Below are 17,223 nucleotides of genomic sequence, written 5' to 3'. Positions count from 1 at the left end.
CGTAATGGATCAATTATTCATTACAAAAATAATTTTTTTTTATAGCGTTCAAACATCATTTTGAACATGCAAAATAGTCTCTCAAGGTCTTTCGATTTCAATTCGTATGATACCCGATTACCCTGCTTTTGGAAGAATCTTACTGCTCGCAAACGTTTTGAAATTGCTGCTTGAGTAGCTCCCAATGATCTTGCAAGCTCTTGTTGAGTTTTACAACAATCTTCATGGACTAATGCATCCAATTCTTGGTCTTCAGACTTTTTTTTGGCTGGCCTGGGCGATCTTAGTTTTCCGTGTCAAAATCACCACTTCTGAACCGAACAAACTATCTCTCGCACTTTGAAACCAATGAACACATTCACCATAAGCTTGATGAGCAATCGGTGTGCTTCAGTGGCAGTTTCTTGTCAAATTAAAGAAGTAAAGCAAAACTTCCCGCATATGTCGCATTCGTGGCACAAAATTCGACATTTTCGAAGCAAAAATACATTATTGTTTACACTGTAATGTTTAAAAACGACATGGGAATAAACGACAGAAATGTACCCTCCAAAATTAAATATAAGTTATTAAAACAAAAACATAGGTCTAAAAAAAAATTATTTTTGCCCATATGTGTTTTATTTATTATTGCTTTCACTTTATGGTGATATATAAAATATGTATGTATGTATGACTAGGAGTAAGTATTCAGTATTTTACAACAATTGAATTTTAAATTTAAATACTGACAATTTAACTGATTTGCTTTTAATTGGATTTTAAAGTAATTTATTCATAGTTGAATACGTACACCATACAAACGGAATACTATTAATACTTAAAGTTAAAAGGCTTAGTGCCCTAGATTCTTTTAAAAACTATATTAATGCAAGTGATATCGTCTATTTGTCTTTAAAGTGGTATATAAAAGGATTTGCGTTTTCATGTATTTAAAAATAAGAATGTTATTGTTGCTAATACTCTATATTCATTTCTAACCATCTGATTTTGGGACTCAGTTCTGACAATTGCACGTGAAAGTAGACAAAAAAAAAGGAACTTCTGCATCATTAGTTTTGTCAAGTTAGCTGCCGTAATAATTTAATGGCCATACGAATTTTTTTGCTCAAGGTGTATTTTTATCACTTTTTCTATATTTTAACACGGTTATATCTTGGTATACCGTACGGAATATCTCTTTTGTGGCTGAAGCAAAGTTATAGATATTGAATAGGAGAAATAAAAGCGGAACATACCTACCCGAAAAAGTGCATCCAGTGCCTTAAATTTTTCACTTTGAAGTGCATAAATCTCTTAAAAATGATGGTATACATACAAAATTCCTGATACATAACTTTCATATAGACACAAATGACATAGCCTAATTTCATGGTGATCTGTACATAATTGGATTTCTAATCCAGTTATTGAGCACAAAAGGTGAAAAAAAAAATTGTTAATGCATTGGTTGCACTTTTTTCGGGTAGGTATGTTCCGCTTTTTTTTCTCCTATTCAATATCTACAACTTTGCTTCAGCCACAAAAGAGATATTCCGTACGGTATACCGAGATATAACCGTGTTAAGATATATTGCCATTAAATTATTACGACAGCCAACTTGACAAAACTAATGATGCAGAAGTTCTTATTTTTGGGGCTACTTTCACGTGCAATTGTCATAATTGAGTTCCAAAGCAAAGAACTGAAAAATGTTGTACTGTGTTATAGTACTCCAAATATTCTAAAATAATTATTTACTTTGTATTGAAAGAGCCACGTTCACTTTAAATTACAAAATAAAAATCCTATTTACCTTCTAGACATAGAGAAACACACAATAAAACTTTCAAGAGCATCGGACTAGTGGTTTATCCTCCTATAAGGTACCCTACACCCTCATAGTGGAAGGTTATTATGCGTTTGTGTTTCTGTTTGTAACGCTCAAAACTATTAGTCTAACACCCATCAGATTAGTGTAACATCCAAACGATTCTGAGTCGATCGGCAAAAATAGGTCCATTATTTCACATAGCCCCCATACAAATGTCCTACCGAAACTTTATCGGTCATAAATATTTAATTTATATATGTATCTACACTAATATCGCACTAAATAAGTTTTATATATACCCTAAAAATGTTTAGTTATTTTGATAAAACTGTTTTAGGGTAGGTCGTAGTACTTTAGTACCTCTAACTCACACATTTTTAGACCGATTTCAAAGTTTTAAACAATTATAGTTAGGTAAAGAATTCAGCTTTCATAAACAGCCCAATTATGAATAAAAAATTCCGCGGGAGTTTGTTCCCCGGGAGTTTTTTCCCATTGAATTTGAATAGGAAAAATGAGAAAAGGGAAAAAATCTCCCGGGGAATTTTTATTCATAATTGGGCTGTAAATGTATGTATAAGATCTATATTCCTAGAAATCGTTTAAGTTTTTATAAATAGTTTGGCTTTCATTTTTATTTTTTTCCTAATTTTTCAAATTTAACAATAGTTATTTTAATTTTTGTCTATGAAACCCTATTTTTTTTGCACAGTAATTTATAGACAATTTTATGTAGACAAAAACGAGATATTAGATGTTAAAATCGGTTTATACTTGCAAAAGTAATTAAACTTTTTCGAAAAAAGTTCCACAAAATTTACCTTGTAAATTAAAAATTGTAGAAAAAAATTTTTTTTTTATAGTTTTTTGTTTTGTTTTTTATGCATATGGGCTGGGGGCAAAAATACTAAAAAAGGTGTTAATGAAAAGTTGAAGCTTTCCGATAGCTTATGAGTGTTTGCGGGTAAATTTTTACTCAATTTGTAACCAAATATTAAACCATCATGCCATACTTTATCAAACGCTTTAGAAATGTCGATATAAAGAGCGGAACAATATTTCTTTTCCTCAAACGCTTTTCTTACAATATATACAAGTCTATGGGTTTATTCAATATAAAATATGAAACTGGTAACAACCGTTTTCTCATGGCGGTCGGTCCATAATAGCTCATAGCTCTCATATAAGGCCTACTTCCGCAAATCATTCACGAATATAGATTATTGAAATTTTAAAAACATTTACTGACTGTTAGGTATTATACTTTTTTTTTATTTTGCTTTCCTCGAATATATAATTATATATTTATATTTTAATTAAATTTTTGAAGAAAATTCTAAATTACAAAGGTTCAGACCTATTTTCTTACGGTTCCCGAAAAATATTTGAAGTTCGTTTGCGTTAATGAATTTGTTTTTAATAGTTTTTGATTAAAAGTGTTAATCACTATCCAAACTTTGAAAATGTATCAGTATAGAAATGTTACAAAAAATTAATGTACCAACAACACAGCGAATTAACTTTAAAGCTGATATCGAAAATGTAGCACAAATTTACAGACACCTAGTACATAAGAAGTAACACAACTAATTATAAATACAATTGGGGGATTCAAACGGTCTCCCATTAGGACGTACTGTCATAATGTCATAAAATATTTTTTTAGTTTAAACAAATTTTTGTTGGGTTTCAAACAAAAAAGTTATAAACTAATAAGACTTTTTGAACTATGTTTATTGGTTTGTCATAAAATAACACTTTTTTTTGTTTTCAGCACAAGAATTTGTTTTAACTAAAAAAATATTTTACGACATTATGACAATACGACCTAATAGCAGACCGTTTAAATCCCCCAAATGTTTATAAATTTATGTTTCTTGTGTTATATTCATTTGAAAAAACTACCTAGTAGCCAGCCTAGAGCCATATATCTCTATGTCAACACTCTTTCTCTTTTGACAATTGCACTACTTAAAAAGTCGACAACTTTCCTTTAAGCGCACATTCACCCATTTTGTCTATTATTTGGTCTCTGGTGTGTTGTGGTATATCCACGATTCGTTCACGGATACGAAACACGGTTGTTGAACAAAACCAAACACTCCTGCGAGGTTGTCAAACGATTGCGTTTTGCGTAAAGCTTTCTTATACATAAATGATCATTCAAAATTGAAACCACTGAGCCATGTGGGATGTCTATGGCTTCAACAATCTCTCGCACTTTCAATTGTTTTGGGTGTAGAGACCTCAACTGGGCGTTCAGAACATTCGGCATCTTCCATGCTTCCATCTTCCAACAAAATTCAATAAACCGCATTTTTACCATTGAAATTAATTGTGCAGAGTTCCAAAGTTTGATAAATACTTTGGAACTCTGCTCAGCTTTGATTTTAGCAATAGTTTTTTTTCCCGCAAAAAATAATTATTATTCAAATTTTAAGAAGAGTCATCTGACAGATGCCTGTTGACAGGAGCAGTGTTGCCCATTCAGTTAAGAGGCGGAAAATTAAAAATGTCACGGACTTATTGGTCCACTCTCGTATTAAAGCAAATGTTCTTCTCCACGTATCGTACATATATAATTTTATAGTCGAACTAATAGTTTAATAGAAGAAAAGAGAATTACGAAAGCGACAGGCTAATTTAGCGGAGTTAATGAAATACAATGTATCTAATAATACTATAGATGACATTGTATTTAATCAATTTTCTACTAAAGGCTATTCAACAATAATATAATATCCTAGAAAACATGCTGAAATACTTATAAATAAATCGGTCCTTTAAACGTCTAACATTGGCAAACAAAAATGTTCACAGTGTTGGTCTATTACATATTTTAAATAAAACAATTTCAGGTTTTTTTTTGTCATTTTATATAGTTTTTGTTTTTTATTAAAGATTTTGTTTGTTGTTGTATGTATATACTATAATATATGTATATATAATTTAATTAACTACATTTAAGTTTTTTTTTGTTTTTGTATTTCGTTTTTTTTTTAATTAAATTAGATTAAATTTAAAAAATAAATTTCAATGTTTGTTTTAACATTTGCTCTTGCTGTTTGTTTTTGTTATTGTTTTTAATAACAATATAAAGTATACATTTTATTAATTAATGTGTTCAATTCAATGGAAAAATTATTATAAAAAAAAATTATTAAAAAAAACTAAACTAATTAGTTTCTTTTCTCGGTTTTTATTTTTAATTTAAATTTATTTTGTTTACATTTACATTACATTATTTACATTTAAGTAACGCGGTTTTGTTTCACTTCTTTTTTTTAATTTTCTTGTTAAATTTTCGCTTATTTGTTTTAAAGATTTGGACTTTTATGATTTTTTTCTCACTTATTTGATAATAGAACTTAATAACTACATTTTTTTATATCTTAACTAATTATATTTTTTTTGTTTTGTTGTTTTTTTTAACTTAAATAGAGTTTTTTTGTTGTTTTTTTCTTTTCAATCTTAATTGTTTGGATTTTTTATATTTTAATATTTTTTTTTGTTTTAATCAAATAACTTATTTCTAGTTTTGTTTTAAGTTTAGTTTTTTTTAGCTTATTTAGTGTTTTTAACAATTGTGGGAGATTTCTTGTTGTTGTTTCTTTTTTTGTTGTTGTTGTTGTTGTCGTTTTATCAAGTATAGTTTAATTTAATTCGTTGAACAAGTGCTAATGGAAGTTTAAGAGTTTAATTTAATTTAAAAACCGAACATAAATTTAAAATTAAAAGCTTTTGTATTTTGTTTGTAATAAATTAAAGAATATTTTAAATTATTTTAAATAATTGTTGTTTCTTTTTTTAAAGCAATTTAGTTAAATAAATATGTATTTAATAATAAAACAATTTCAATTTTGTATATAAAAGTAACTTGAAATAAGTATTTTATTTAAAGTTCTGTGAGATTCTTAGAAATTCTGTTATACTCAACCATATTGTAGAAATAAAAATTAAACTCAACCCCGTTTAAAATCTTTTCTATTGGGGTTTTTAAAATCTTGTTGTATCGCTCAATTTATTTTTCTAAGCTGGAGTGCATTTTTTTGCAATATATTGATTCCTTTCGAAGTGGTTTAATTTTTTAAAAAACTAATTATACTGTGCAACCAGATATTTTAGTATTCATCATTACAACGTGAAATAAAACAAGACCAGCTTATATTTTTAAAACTATATCAAATATATCGAAATTATTGGATTTTTTGTCACTCCATTTATTACAGTTATTATTTCATAAATTCCGAAAAACTTGGAAAATAAATTCCATATTTTTATATTTTATAGATATTCAAATACGAATTATTTTAAATTTATTCGAATTAAAAGACGATAACTGGAATATATGGACTATTTACCAATAATAATGATTTCGTTACATTTAACTCCGACTCTCTAGCCACCCCTAGGGTGTTTTTTTGGATGAATTTTATGTAATAATCTAACTCATAACGGATAAGGATCTGAGGTTTGAAAATACGTTTAGAAAGAAAAAAGTATATTTTTTTAAGTCCATGTAATCCTATTTCCAAACTTCAAAGCCGATGAGTGAAAATTTCCGTGTTGTAGTTTTTTTTTATAAAAAAAAGTAAAATGTAACTCAAAATTCAAATATAATTCCACCCAGTTGTCTAATCAAATAATTCTTTTTTTTAACTTATTTTTTATCATGAAAATAAGGCTAACTTAACAAAATCCTTCAGATGGTTAGTTTATCAACTGCTCTTGTTTTATGTCGCGTTGGACTCATTGAGGCTTCAGAACATGACCCAAAATTTGGCGCACAGTGAACTTTTTAACACAAAGTACAAATTTCAAATTTAAACTTAACAAACCAGGAAAGACTACATACAGGAAGCTGTTGATATTAACTAATAATAAAAACAAATGCAAAATAATATTTTCTATTTAAACAAAACAAATAAAACTTATTTTAAAAGACACAAAATATAAAAATAAAACAACACACAAACTAAAATTAAAAATAGAAATAGAAAACTTGATAAATACAAATGCAAAGAAAATTTAAATATGTAGTTTTGTAACTTTAAGTACAATATAGAAAATTGAGCAAGGTTTACAGTGCTGAAATGTTAAAAGTGATTAACTACAGCTTTTAGTTTTACTTTCTCTTTATTTAATTTTTTAAACAGTCTAATGGAGTTAACACTTTTGACATTTCAACCTCTGACATTTTCTTAACATGTGTATTCAATTAAGTTTCTTTGAAAAATATTATAATAATTATATTTGTATAAAAAAAAGAATTGTATTTATTTAAACTAAACCATAACGGCACCTTATTTCAATTTGTAAAAATATTGAAATATCTAAAAAATAAACATATAATTTAATTTAATAATATAATAATAATAATAAAAAATTAACTGGGCATATGATTGCTAAGAACAAAAAACAAAAACCTTAAAGAAAATAAATTGGTTTTCTATTATTTTTGCTCTAGTGTTTTCATATATTTTTTGTAAATTGTTTTTAATTGTGGACAAACATTTAACTTAATTATTATAAAACTATAATTAACAAAAAATATTAATTATTAATTTAATAAAAAAAAAATATTAAGTAAATTTATGTATATTTAAAAAAATGGCAACTTTCAAAATAAAAAAAGTAAATTTATTACAAAAATAAAAATTTTTCATAATTCGTTGATAATTCGTTACGAACTTATACAATAATTTCATGTAAATACCAAGAGAGTGCATAAAATAATGGACAGACTTATTAACGAAATTTATAGAGAAAAATTAAACAAATTTAATTTTGATCTAACATGAAGTTGCATGAATGAACGTAGATTTATTTATTTCAAATGCACAAATGCATTATTCTGTGGGTAATTTAGTTTTAAGTATGTTGTAGTAGTAGTTATTTGAAATTTGTTTTATTAACAAATTATTTTAAAAATGTGATTTAAACAGTTCCTTTTAGTTGTGGGGGTGGAGGGGGTGTCTAGAGGATTTAAGTAGGGACGTTTAATTTGTTAATTTGTTTCACTTACAATTCACTTTAGCTAAATTCATAACAATTAAGTGCACAATGTTTTTTTTCTTCCTTTTTTTTTAAATATATATAAAAAATTAAAAAACCGTGACGATTTAATTAAAAAAACTGAAGTATTTTCAATAATTATCAAAGTGCCTTCAAGTAGTTTTGTTTTTTTTTTTTTTGTAAAAAAACATATTTTCCCAAAAAAAAAATTATGTGTCAAAACTTAATAGTAAGTGAATGTATGAATGAATGCATTAATGAATGTATGATGAATGATTTAATGTTTAATTGTTGTATGTTTGTGGTGTGTGGTATGAAATGAGTGGTGTATGAATTTATACAATAATTTCACGTATAACTCGACGATTTCGTGAATTCGGTGTTGATGAGTATTCACCCTCGAAACTATCATCGTAACTAAGAGACATGTGTTGTTGTGGTGATATAACTTCATCTTGATCCATGTGTTCCATATTGTATGGATTTGGCAGGCCACTTACATCATGATATGGTGAATCTAAAACGAAATCAAAATAAATCATCGAACATTAATAAAACACACTGAGAAAATCTTTATTGCTAAATATTTGTAATTAAAAGGCAGCTTAATTAAAAAATAAAAATAAAAATTCAAATACAAATTGAAATCGAGGGGCTTACCGCAAAAAATTGATAAGTCACACTGATACATTGCATTTTCTGTGGACTATATAATAATATTCTGAATTTATTTTGTTAAAACTTTTTTGTTTTATGAACTTTTTCTGCTATAATCAGTTTTTGTGGCTTATCAAGTTATTGCATTCACATAATCTTTTTTTATAAAAGAAAATTTGTAAAATCTTAAAACTTTATTAAATAAATTGTTAAAAATGTACTAAAATACTTGAAATAAATAAATAAAAATGATGAATATAAATAATAATTTTAGTAATATTAATGCTGGGTTATTTGCTATGCCTTTCAAACTCATACAAATCATAAAAGACATTTCTCTGGGGAACAACAAAACAAAATTTAAAAATATATTTTTGTATATATCATTCTTTCATTTAAGGGTTTATATATTGTAGCTCATGTTTTTTTTTTCTGTTTGTTTTCGTTATTTTAGCACTACTTACATTAGCAGCGCTCCGTTAGAGCGTAACATCCTGTATTATATCCGCTATAGAATATGTAAGCATTTCAAGATAAATTATAATAGAATTTTTGAAAAGAAAACAAGAATATAAACAAATGGAAGAAGAAAAAGAATATAATATAAGCAAAACAAATTAGTCAAATATTTCTTGGTTTTTGTTTTTAGAAAAAATACAGTTTTAAATTAAATATCTTAAAGCAATTTATTACCTTTACAAAATACATAAATTTGTAATAAATTTTAAATACTTTAATTAACTTCAACTACTTAGATGAGTAAGTGTAATTTAAAAATTCCAAAAAATTAAACAAAAAAACTATTTAAATAAACGGAAATAAAAGCTTTGAAAAGTCTTACAAAACGGATGCAAGTGACGTGCTTGCAACACTACTCTTTCTATGGCAGTTTCAGTGGGATTGTGTGTGTGTGTATGTATGCATGTGAGATAGATAGATTTTATGGTGCACATGTGTTCATGTTGTTTTGTTATGAAAACGGAAATGCAACGGATTGTCGCACTTGCAGTCAAACAAAATATAAATCTCTGTCCACGTTTTGTTTAAACACATTATGGTTATTCCTTTAGCTTGTAACTATTACAAAACTATTACAAATGTTATTGTTGTAATATATATGAATTTCAATTTTGCATTTAAGTTGTCATATTGACAGGATAAAACTAACTATTGATGTTAGTAAATAGTAAAATGCAGAGATCTTTCATATATATGAACATTTTCACGGTCCTGAACGCGACATTTATTGCCTTTGAAGTGCAATAAATAAAGAAATCTGAACAAAAAATGTTTTTTATTTACATTTTTGGATATTATAAATAATTTATTAAAGAATTCTTTTTAATTAAAATGGAATAATGTAGCTATCAATTGTGATTTAGAACGTGACAAATTTTTCCGTCATGTTTCTAGTACCGATTAGTCAAGTAAATTCAATAATTTCAATATATAATATAATTCAAATAATTTATAGATTGTAGGAAATATTTTCTATTATATATGATGACTTTAAAGTCCTGTAAATCTTTAACTAAGAAAGAGCAGACAAAAAATTCAAAGTTTATATTCTCATAATTAAGGAATCTATTAACACACAAAATTATCAAAATACAAGCTGTTGATTTATGTCAGATACACGATCGCAAACGAGACAAAATTTAAATCCAAAATTAAATCTACATGGACTCAAAGTATCACAGCGGAACATACGATAGGACTGATAGTGAGCAATGCTCTGGGCGGCTACCAATGAGACCTAACCTACATCATAATTCTTTGAAGGACTCTTAAGAAAATTCTTGTTTTTAGTCACTATTTAAGACATTTTTATTGAGAATGCAGATTGCCGTACAGATTCTGTTTTTAGTTACACTTGCTTTAATAGTTGCAACATATTGTCGCATGTATAGTACGTGCATACGTTTGTATAAGTGGCTTTGGTAAAATATTTCGTAATATTCATAAAATTTGTTTTCATATTTCAGTGTTATTGCTGTTATTGTTGTTAGTGCTGTCAATATTACTTTTAACGAAAATTGACTTTGGTTTTCTACAAAAATAAAAGCATGGTTTTTGTTTTTAACCAAACACCTGTTACCAGGATCTTCAATGGCAACATTCAACTGACTATTTCATATTCATAAACAAAATGTGTGTGTGTATGTTTGTTTAGTATTGGTGTGTAGGTGTCGATGTATACAATACTGCTTCGAAACAAATATATACCTGTAGGCGTCAACACACATCCATGTGTCGGATTGGATATTTTTTTTTTCAGTATTGGATTTTTTCAAAATTGTTCCCTTTTTTTTATGTTTTCATTCGCTTTTCCTGTTTTATATTCATTTCCGGGGGTAAAAAAAAGCAAACGGCATATATATAGTATACACCCAGAGAGTCCCTGGGAAATGGACGTTTAAGGCAACTGCTTTAATTTAAATTTTATAGCAAAGAAAATTACTTAAAATCAGTTTAGTTATTTACTGGATATTAAGTAAATAAAATATTCATTGATTTTCTGTTGGATTTAAGTCAGTTTAATTTTAGTTTAAGTAAGTGTTTCAAATTTATTAATCGAAAGTATTTGCTTGACAGATTAATTTCATTAAAATTAATTTATAATTGATATATTGTAAGTACATCTATCATTTATATCGAGTTGACATGATTTTGCAAACATCATAAACATACATATCGTCATCTTAATTGCAAACGGAAGTAACTACACAAAAATTCGAGTCGAGTTTTTGATTGATTATGGTTTCTTTTTTATCGTACTACATGCTCACTTTATTGAAAAAAATTCAAGCGCAAAAAATAGCCAAGAATACTTTATTATTATTGATTTTAAAACGTTTTTTTGCTTCTCCGGTAAAACATATAAAAGTCTAGTTACGTCCGTTTGCATTTAAGGTGACGATATGTACATTTTCAGGATATGTACTTAATTATAATGTAGATATTCATACATAGATACATATATATTCTTAAGTTGTGTCTGTTGTATATGAATTTATTTTGATAGGACTAAAACTGTCAGCATAATATTTTTTAATGAGCCTCACACACGCATCAAAGTCATAACATTGAGTTGAAAGAGTAAATATTCAAATAGCAAACAAAATATTTAGATCACAATTCTATAATTCTGTAGATCACAATTCTATAAATAAATCGCCAATATTTATATTATTTTGTTTTTGTAAGATATTTATGTGAAATTGCTGCACATTGTATATTCACTTTAAAATTTACAATTCGGAAGAGAAGCTACTTTTAAAGTTCATGTTTATGACATGTTTTGCATGATAACTACACAATTTCGATTATAAATAATATAAAAGGTATACCATAGAATAAAATACATATGGAAGCGTTACTGAGAGACAAAAAACCTAAGTCTGTTGTCAAAAACCTAAGTCTGGCAACAACAAAATACATGTAAATCAATGTACATATATATTTTATTGTTGTGTCAGCTATAAAATTTGGGAGAGTGTAATTAATTTTACTCTCAGTTGCGCCTCTAGTTCTGCACTATGATGTTATTTAAGAGTAAATTACAACAATATGTAAAAAAAAATTAAAGTCCAGACAAACTTGCACACACAGTTTAAAAATTAAACTTTCCCAATACTCAATTTTCATCCTGTATGTATAAGTGTAACATTTGTATATAAGAAAATTGATATTGATGGTTTTCATTTCATGAATATTTTACATAAACACAATTTCAGCATACAGGCACTTATACTATGAATTAGAGTGGTCCATATTTAATTTGTTTGTGCTTCATATCAGTGTAATGTCTGCGCCACATTTCAAGATCATCGGTAAATTGGAATATGCCAGCTACAAAACATTAGATATCATCATTATTGGAAGGTGTGAAGCACTGTGTTGTCCAGGAAATCTTAGTTATGTTGAAATATAGAGTTTAAAAGAGGACAATGTGGACCACTCTATTATACATACATAACACACATAACATACACATTCTGGTAATGTTTTAAACCACAATCGTCTAGTCATCAGTTTTAGTGTCTGCCTATATGTCTGCTATGAAAAATAACAACAAAAACAAAAGAAACCGAACCCCATTCATTTACTTTATGTTTTTTAAAAATATACATACATATTCATGGATTAGAGTCCATTTACATATTATTGTTGTATTAGGGTGGATTTTTGGATGTTTTCTTCATACCGTTTCACAAAATGTTTGTATTGGTTTCAGTATTTGGTGAGCTGGATCAAACGATAAAATATTGAATCATTAATTGTCGTGCAAGTTCAAAAATATTTGAAATATTTGCAAAAATTTTAGGTTTGTTAAATTACGTTATTAAATACATTATAATCCCCATATAATTACACCGAAACGGGTTATCCATTTTTCGAAATATAGTTTGTATCTTATTTTAATTTTTGGAAACCTATTTTCATTGCGTTCTGATGTTAGCTATATGTATGTTCAAAACAATCACAATACTCTGTCTATAACTGCAGCACTGAATATTTGAGTCCCATCGGATAATATTAACACCTGTGCATTATCTAGATATTGCAAAAATGTATGAGTAAATATAAAATTTTGCATCTAGTTATAACGAACATTTTAGTCAAAATTAACCCTATGATGAAGCTAAACATTAGAATATTTTATTTTGGATTTATAAAAGGAAAAAAGAAAATTAACCGTTCTAAGTACTTGAGGTCATGCCATCAATAAAATCATATCAGAGTAATGGTGGCGGAATTTTTAATAACTCGGACATTTTTCAGACAATTTTTGACTTGATATCATTTTATTAAGATAATTCTGCATAGATAAATTATTGTTAAAGAATTTTTCAACTTCAGAGAGGATGCGTCATAGGTTGACATTATTCTGTTTGACTGAAATTTTCAAAATTGCACTATGTGTCAAGTGTCACAATAATCCACTAGAATTCATCGACAATTTTCAAAGAAATTATGCATACAAGATACCACCCTAATATTGCATACATTGTATGTATTTATATATGTATGTACATAATTTACTCATCCTAAATTCACAGACGCATAAATGTTCTTTTTTCTTCATTCTTTGTAAAGAGTATCATCAATATCCCTTTGGTAGCCATACATATTCTATTTATCAAATAAATGTTAGTTTCTAGTTCAAACTTAAAGAACGAACACATATCCAAACAAAAACACCTACTACATACATACATATGTATACACACAGCCTCAAAATTGAGTAAACACCACAAATTATTTGATTTTTTTTAAGATATCAAAATCCTAAAATCTATCCATGGATTAAAGTTTCGGTTTGTTGTAGATTGGGCTGAATAATAGATTCGGTTCTAAAAAAAAATTATTTAAGTCGGACTATAATCTTAAAAAAATCAAAAAAATTCACTGGTGTTCACTCAATTTTGAGTCTGTGTGTATATAGTTACAACAAAAACGAGTATACAAATAAATCTAGTGAAATCTCTTATGATATAAACCCCTTTCAAGGGCTATTAGGTTCATTAAGTTAATGTTAAAATGTCCTTTATCGAAAGCTTTTACTGTATCCATTACTGTGTAGGAAAATGTATGGTCAAGTCTCTAAATAAGGATGTTTTAGAATTGTGTTTATGAAAACTGACCCAAGCAATTATAGGTGGATATACTGTCATTACTCAACACATTTTGTGTAAATTATTATACTCTTATTTGTGTGTGTGTTATGGAATCGAATAGATTTATCAACATTATCGATAAATGTCCGTACAAATATATTTTATATAAAATATTATATTGCAGGCAGTAGTTTTTTCCTTTGGCATAAAATAAATTCTATAGAAAATTATAAAATATTTTACATTTTAATTTGTTATATAAATTGCTTATGCAAAACAATTGGGGGATTCACACGGTCTGCTATTAAGTCAGATTGTCATAAAGTGATAGTTTAAAAAAATTGTCATTGCGCTTTAAACAAAAAGTGTTATTTTCACCAGATCTCCTATAATGTCATATTGTCATAATGGGCTAATATTTCACATATTTGCACAGGCCTCTGCTGGTTGCTTACAATAACACAATAAACATAGCATATAGAGTAATATTATTTTAGGATATTTTTTGCTTGTAAGGCAATAACAATATGACATGACATGATAGGAGACCTTGTGAACTGAGCAATAATTAAAAAATTCTTATTAGTTTAGAACTTTTTTGTTTGAAACACAACAACAATCTGTTTAAACTGACTTAATAGCTGACCGTTTGAATCCCCCAAATGAATCTGTTCATACAAAAATAATAGTAATTTAAAATTAAAGGTTTTTTTCTTTACTTTTATATACATTTTATAAAACCAAAATAAAATACAACTTTAAAATATCTGCTCTATATTACGCATAATTTATTTTTATTAATAAAACATATAGGGCAAAAATTTAAAATGAAAAAAATGCTCTGATTTACACCTGTTTAAAGAGCATAATGAAAATCTCAATTGTGATAGTTGTCAATAAAGTTATAAATAAAAATACAAAACATTAACACACTGTTTTACGGCAAAAAAAAAAACCACAAACCAACAATGTATACAAGTATTTATATCCATGCATCATACACAAAATTACATGTAATATATTGCATTTTTGAATAAATATCTTTTTCATTGTGCACTTTTTTTTTAAAAAATAAATCATTAAAAAAATCATTTATGTTAAAAAAAAACACACAATATAACTGGTTGCTGTAGTGTGTCACATTGTATTTCATTACGCACATACACAATGGAAATTGACAATTTCCGTATCCGTCATTTGATTGCAAACACAACAGAGCCTAGTAAGAAAACCAACAACACAATATACATACATACACACATAAGTATATATGCAAATTGACACATATATACATTTATACATGATCATCATACATTTTGTTACATATTTCCACACACGACTGAGGAAGAGAGTTTCTGTAGCCATTCATTCACCATTGAAATTGTTACATCATTCAGTTGCAAGTTGCAACGATGGTTTATTTATGCATGTTGATGTTATTGTAATTTTTGCTGCTGTTGTTTTTGGTGCTATTAACCTGATGGCATGTGTTTTCAATTAGCAGCATGTGCAAAATTTATTTATTTTTCATTTACTACCCACTACTACTATAAAAACACACATATTCATACATTCATATTTACATACATACATATGTATGTGTACAAGCAGTTGTAAGTATACAATACAAATACACACATACAATAATGTTGCAACAAAAGCGAATTTAATTTAAAACTAAAAAATTCTTGAAAAAAATCATACAACAATTTGCCATTTAAAAAGCTTTTTTTCTTTGTTATAAATTGTTCAAACATTTGTTAATGATTTTAATGGAAATGTAATTTGATCAACAAATACATTTGAAATAATAAAAAAACAAAATTTAATATGAATAATCAAAGTTAAACCAAGCTTAATCACACCAAGACAGACAGTGACTGAAAGTTGGTAGAAACTTTCCATAAATAAAAATATTGGTGTTAAATATAAAAATACTAAAAAAAAACAGAATTTCTCGTCACAAAAAATTTTCTAAAATTTATTATGTTTTATATGCCAGAATAGTGTAATGCTTCCTACCAATTCTCAAATATGAAACATATTTTAATTATGCCTATTTATTTCTAGACATAATAACGACTAAAGATATAAAACATTAACAAATATCCTTAAAAAAAGGTAAAATAATAATTACCATAAATTAAGTTTGAAAACATACTTTTAGGCTCATAAAAGTAAAAGCACTAAATGCGATAAATTACATTTTAAAATGGACTACATATAATGCCATAAAAAATGCTTAATTTAAATACCAACATAAAATACGTTTCGAGAGAGTTTTGTTGTTGGAAAACAAGTAAATGGCTTAATTGATAGCAATTTTTTTCCAACAAGAGTTGGGTAAAACAAGCTGCAATAGAATGTGTAACACATGAAAAAAGCCTGGCATATAAATAGGCGTCTAAATTGAAAACATAATAAAAAAACCTTTAAAATTCATACAATTTTTTGTTAAAGACCGTAAACAGAAAAATCAAAAGTTTTCTCATTTGTATGGCATAAAAACTTTGAATACTTAAAAAATGGACATCAAATGCTTTAGATAAAAATAAATGAAACAAAAAAACTCCGCCATTTAATGTAAGCAAATCGGCTTAAAAATCCTTTAAATTAATACAAAATGGGGAAATAAATATGTGATTTATAAAATTAATTATTTTTACAATATATTTATGTATTTAAAATTACTGGCGCAAAAAGTCTTAACACATGTTTATAATTACGAGGAAACTCTCCAAAAAATATTGTAAATAAATCCTTGGCATTTAATTAAATTCAATTAATTTATAAAGGATTATGTAGGTGCTATATAAAATGGCAGACACATCCGGTTTTGTGTACAAAAAGATTTCTGCTAAGCCGGAAATTAAATTTTTGTTTGCATGTAAATATTTGTAACATAAACAATTTGCTGTGCAGCTTGTTGACCAGTCTATGTATTTATCTACACACACACAACTTATGTATATATGTATACGGATGCATGTAAGTGTGTTTATATGCATTGTCAACAAAGTTTTCTCTACTCGTACAATCCCTGGCAACAATTTCCATCGAAAAAGTCTCCCAAATGTATCATCTTGTAGTTGAAACTCATCGAATATTATGTGTCT

At 27.1% G+C, this 17,223-nt stretch overlaps 1 protein-coding gene across 1 annotated transcript in view; it reads right to left on the bottom strand.

Annotated features, from left to right (window-relative positions):
* Window positions 1-4,993: 4,993 nt before the first annotated feature.
* The window catches only part of ed (echinoid), a 253,649-nt gene continuing 241,419 nt past the window's right edge, over window positions 4,994-17,223 (bottom strand). The window contains exon 9 of the mRNA XM_065502357.1: window positions 4,994-8,346. Within this exon, the coding sequence (XP_065358429.1) occupies window positions 8,165-8,346 (182 nt within the window). The 3' untranslated portion in view covers window positions 4,994-8,164. The remainder of the gene's footprint in view (window positions 8,347-17,223) is intronic.

The sequence above is a fragment of the Calliphora vicina genome, chromosome 2, assembly GCF_958450345.1.
Source record: "Calliphora vicina chromosome 2, idCalVici1.1, whole genome shotgun sequence".
In the NCBI taxonomy this organism is placed as follows: domain Eukaryota; kingdom Metazoa; phylum Arthropoda; class Insecta; order Diptera; family Calliphoridae; genus Calliphora; species Calliphora vicina.
This window is presented reverse-complemented; position numbering and strand designations above follow the sequence as displayed.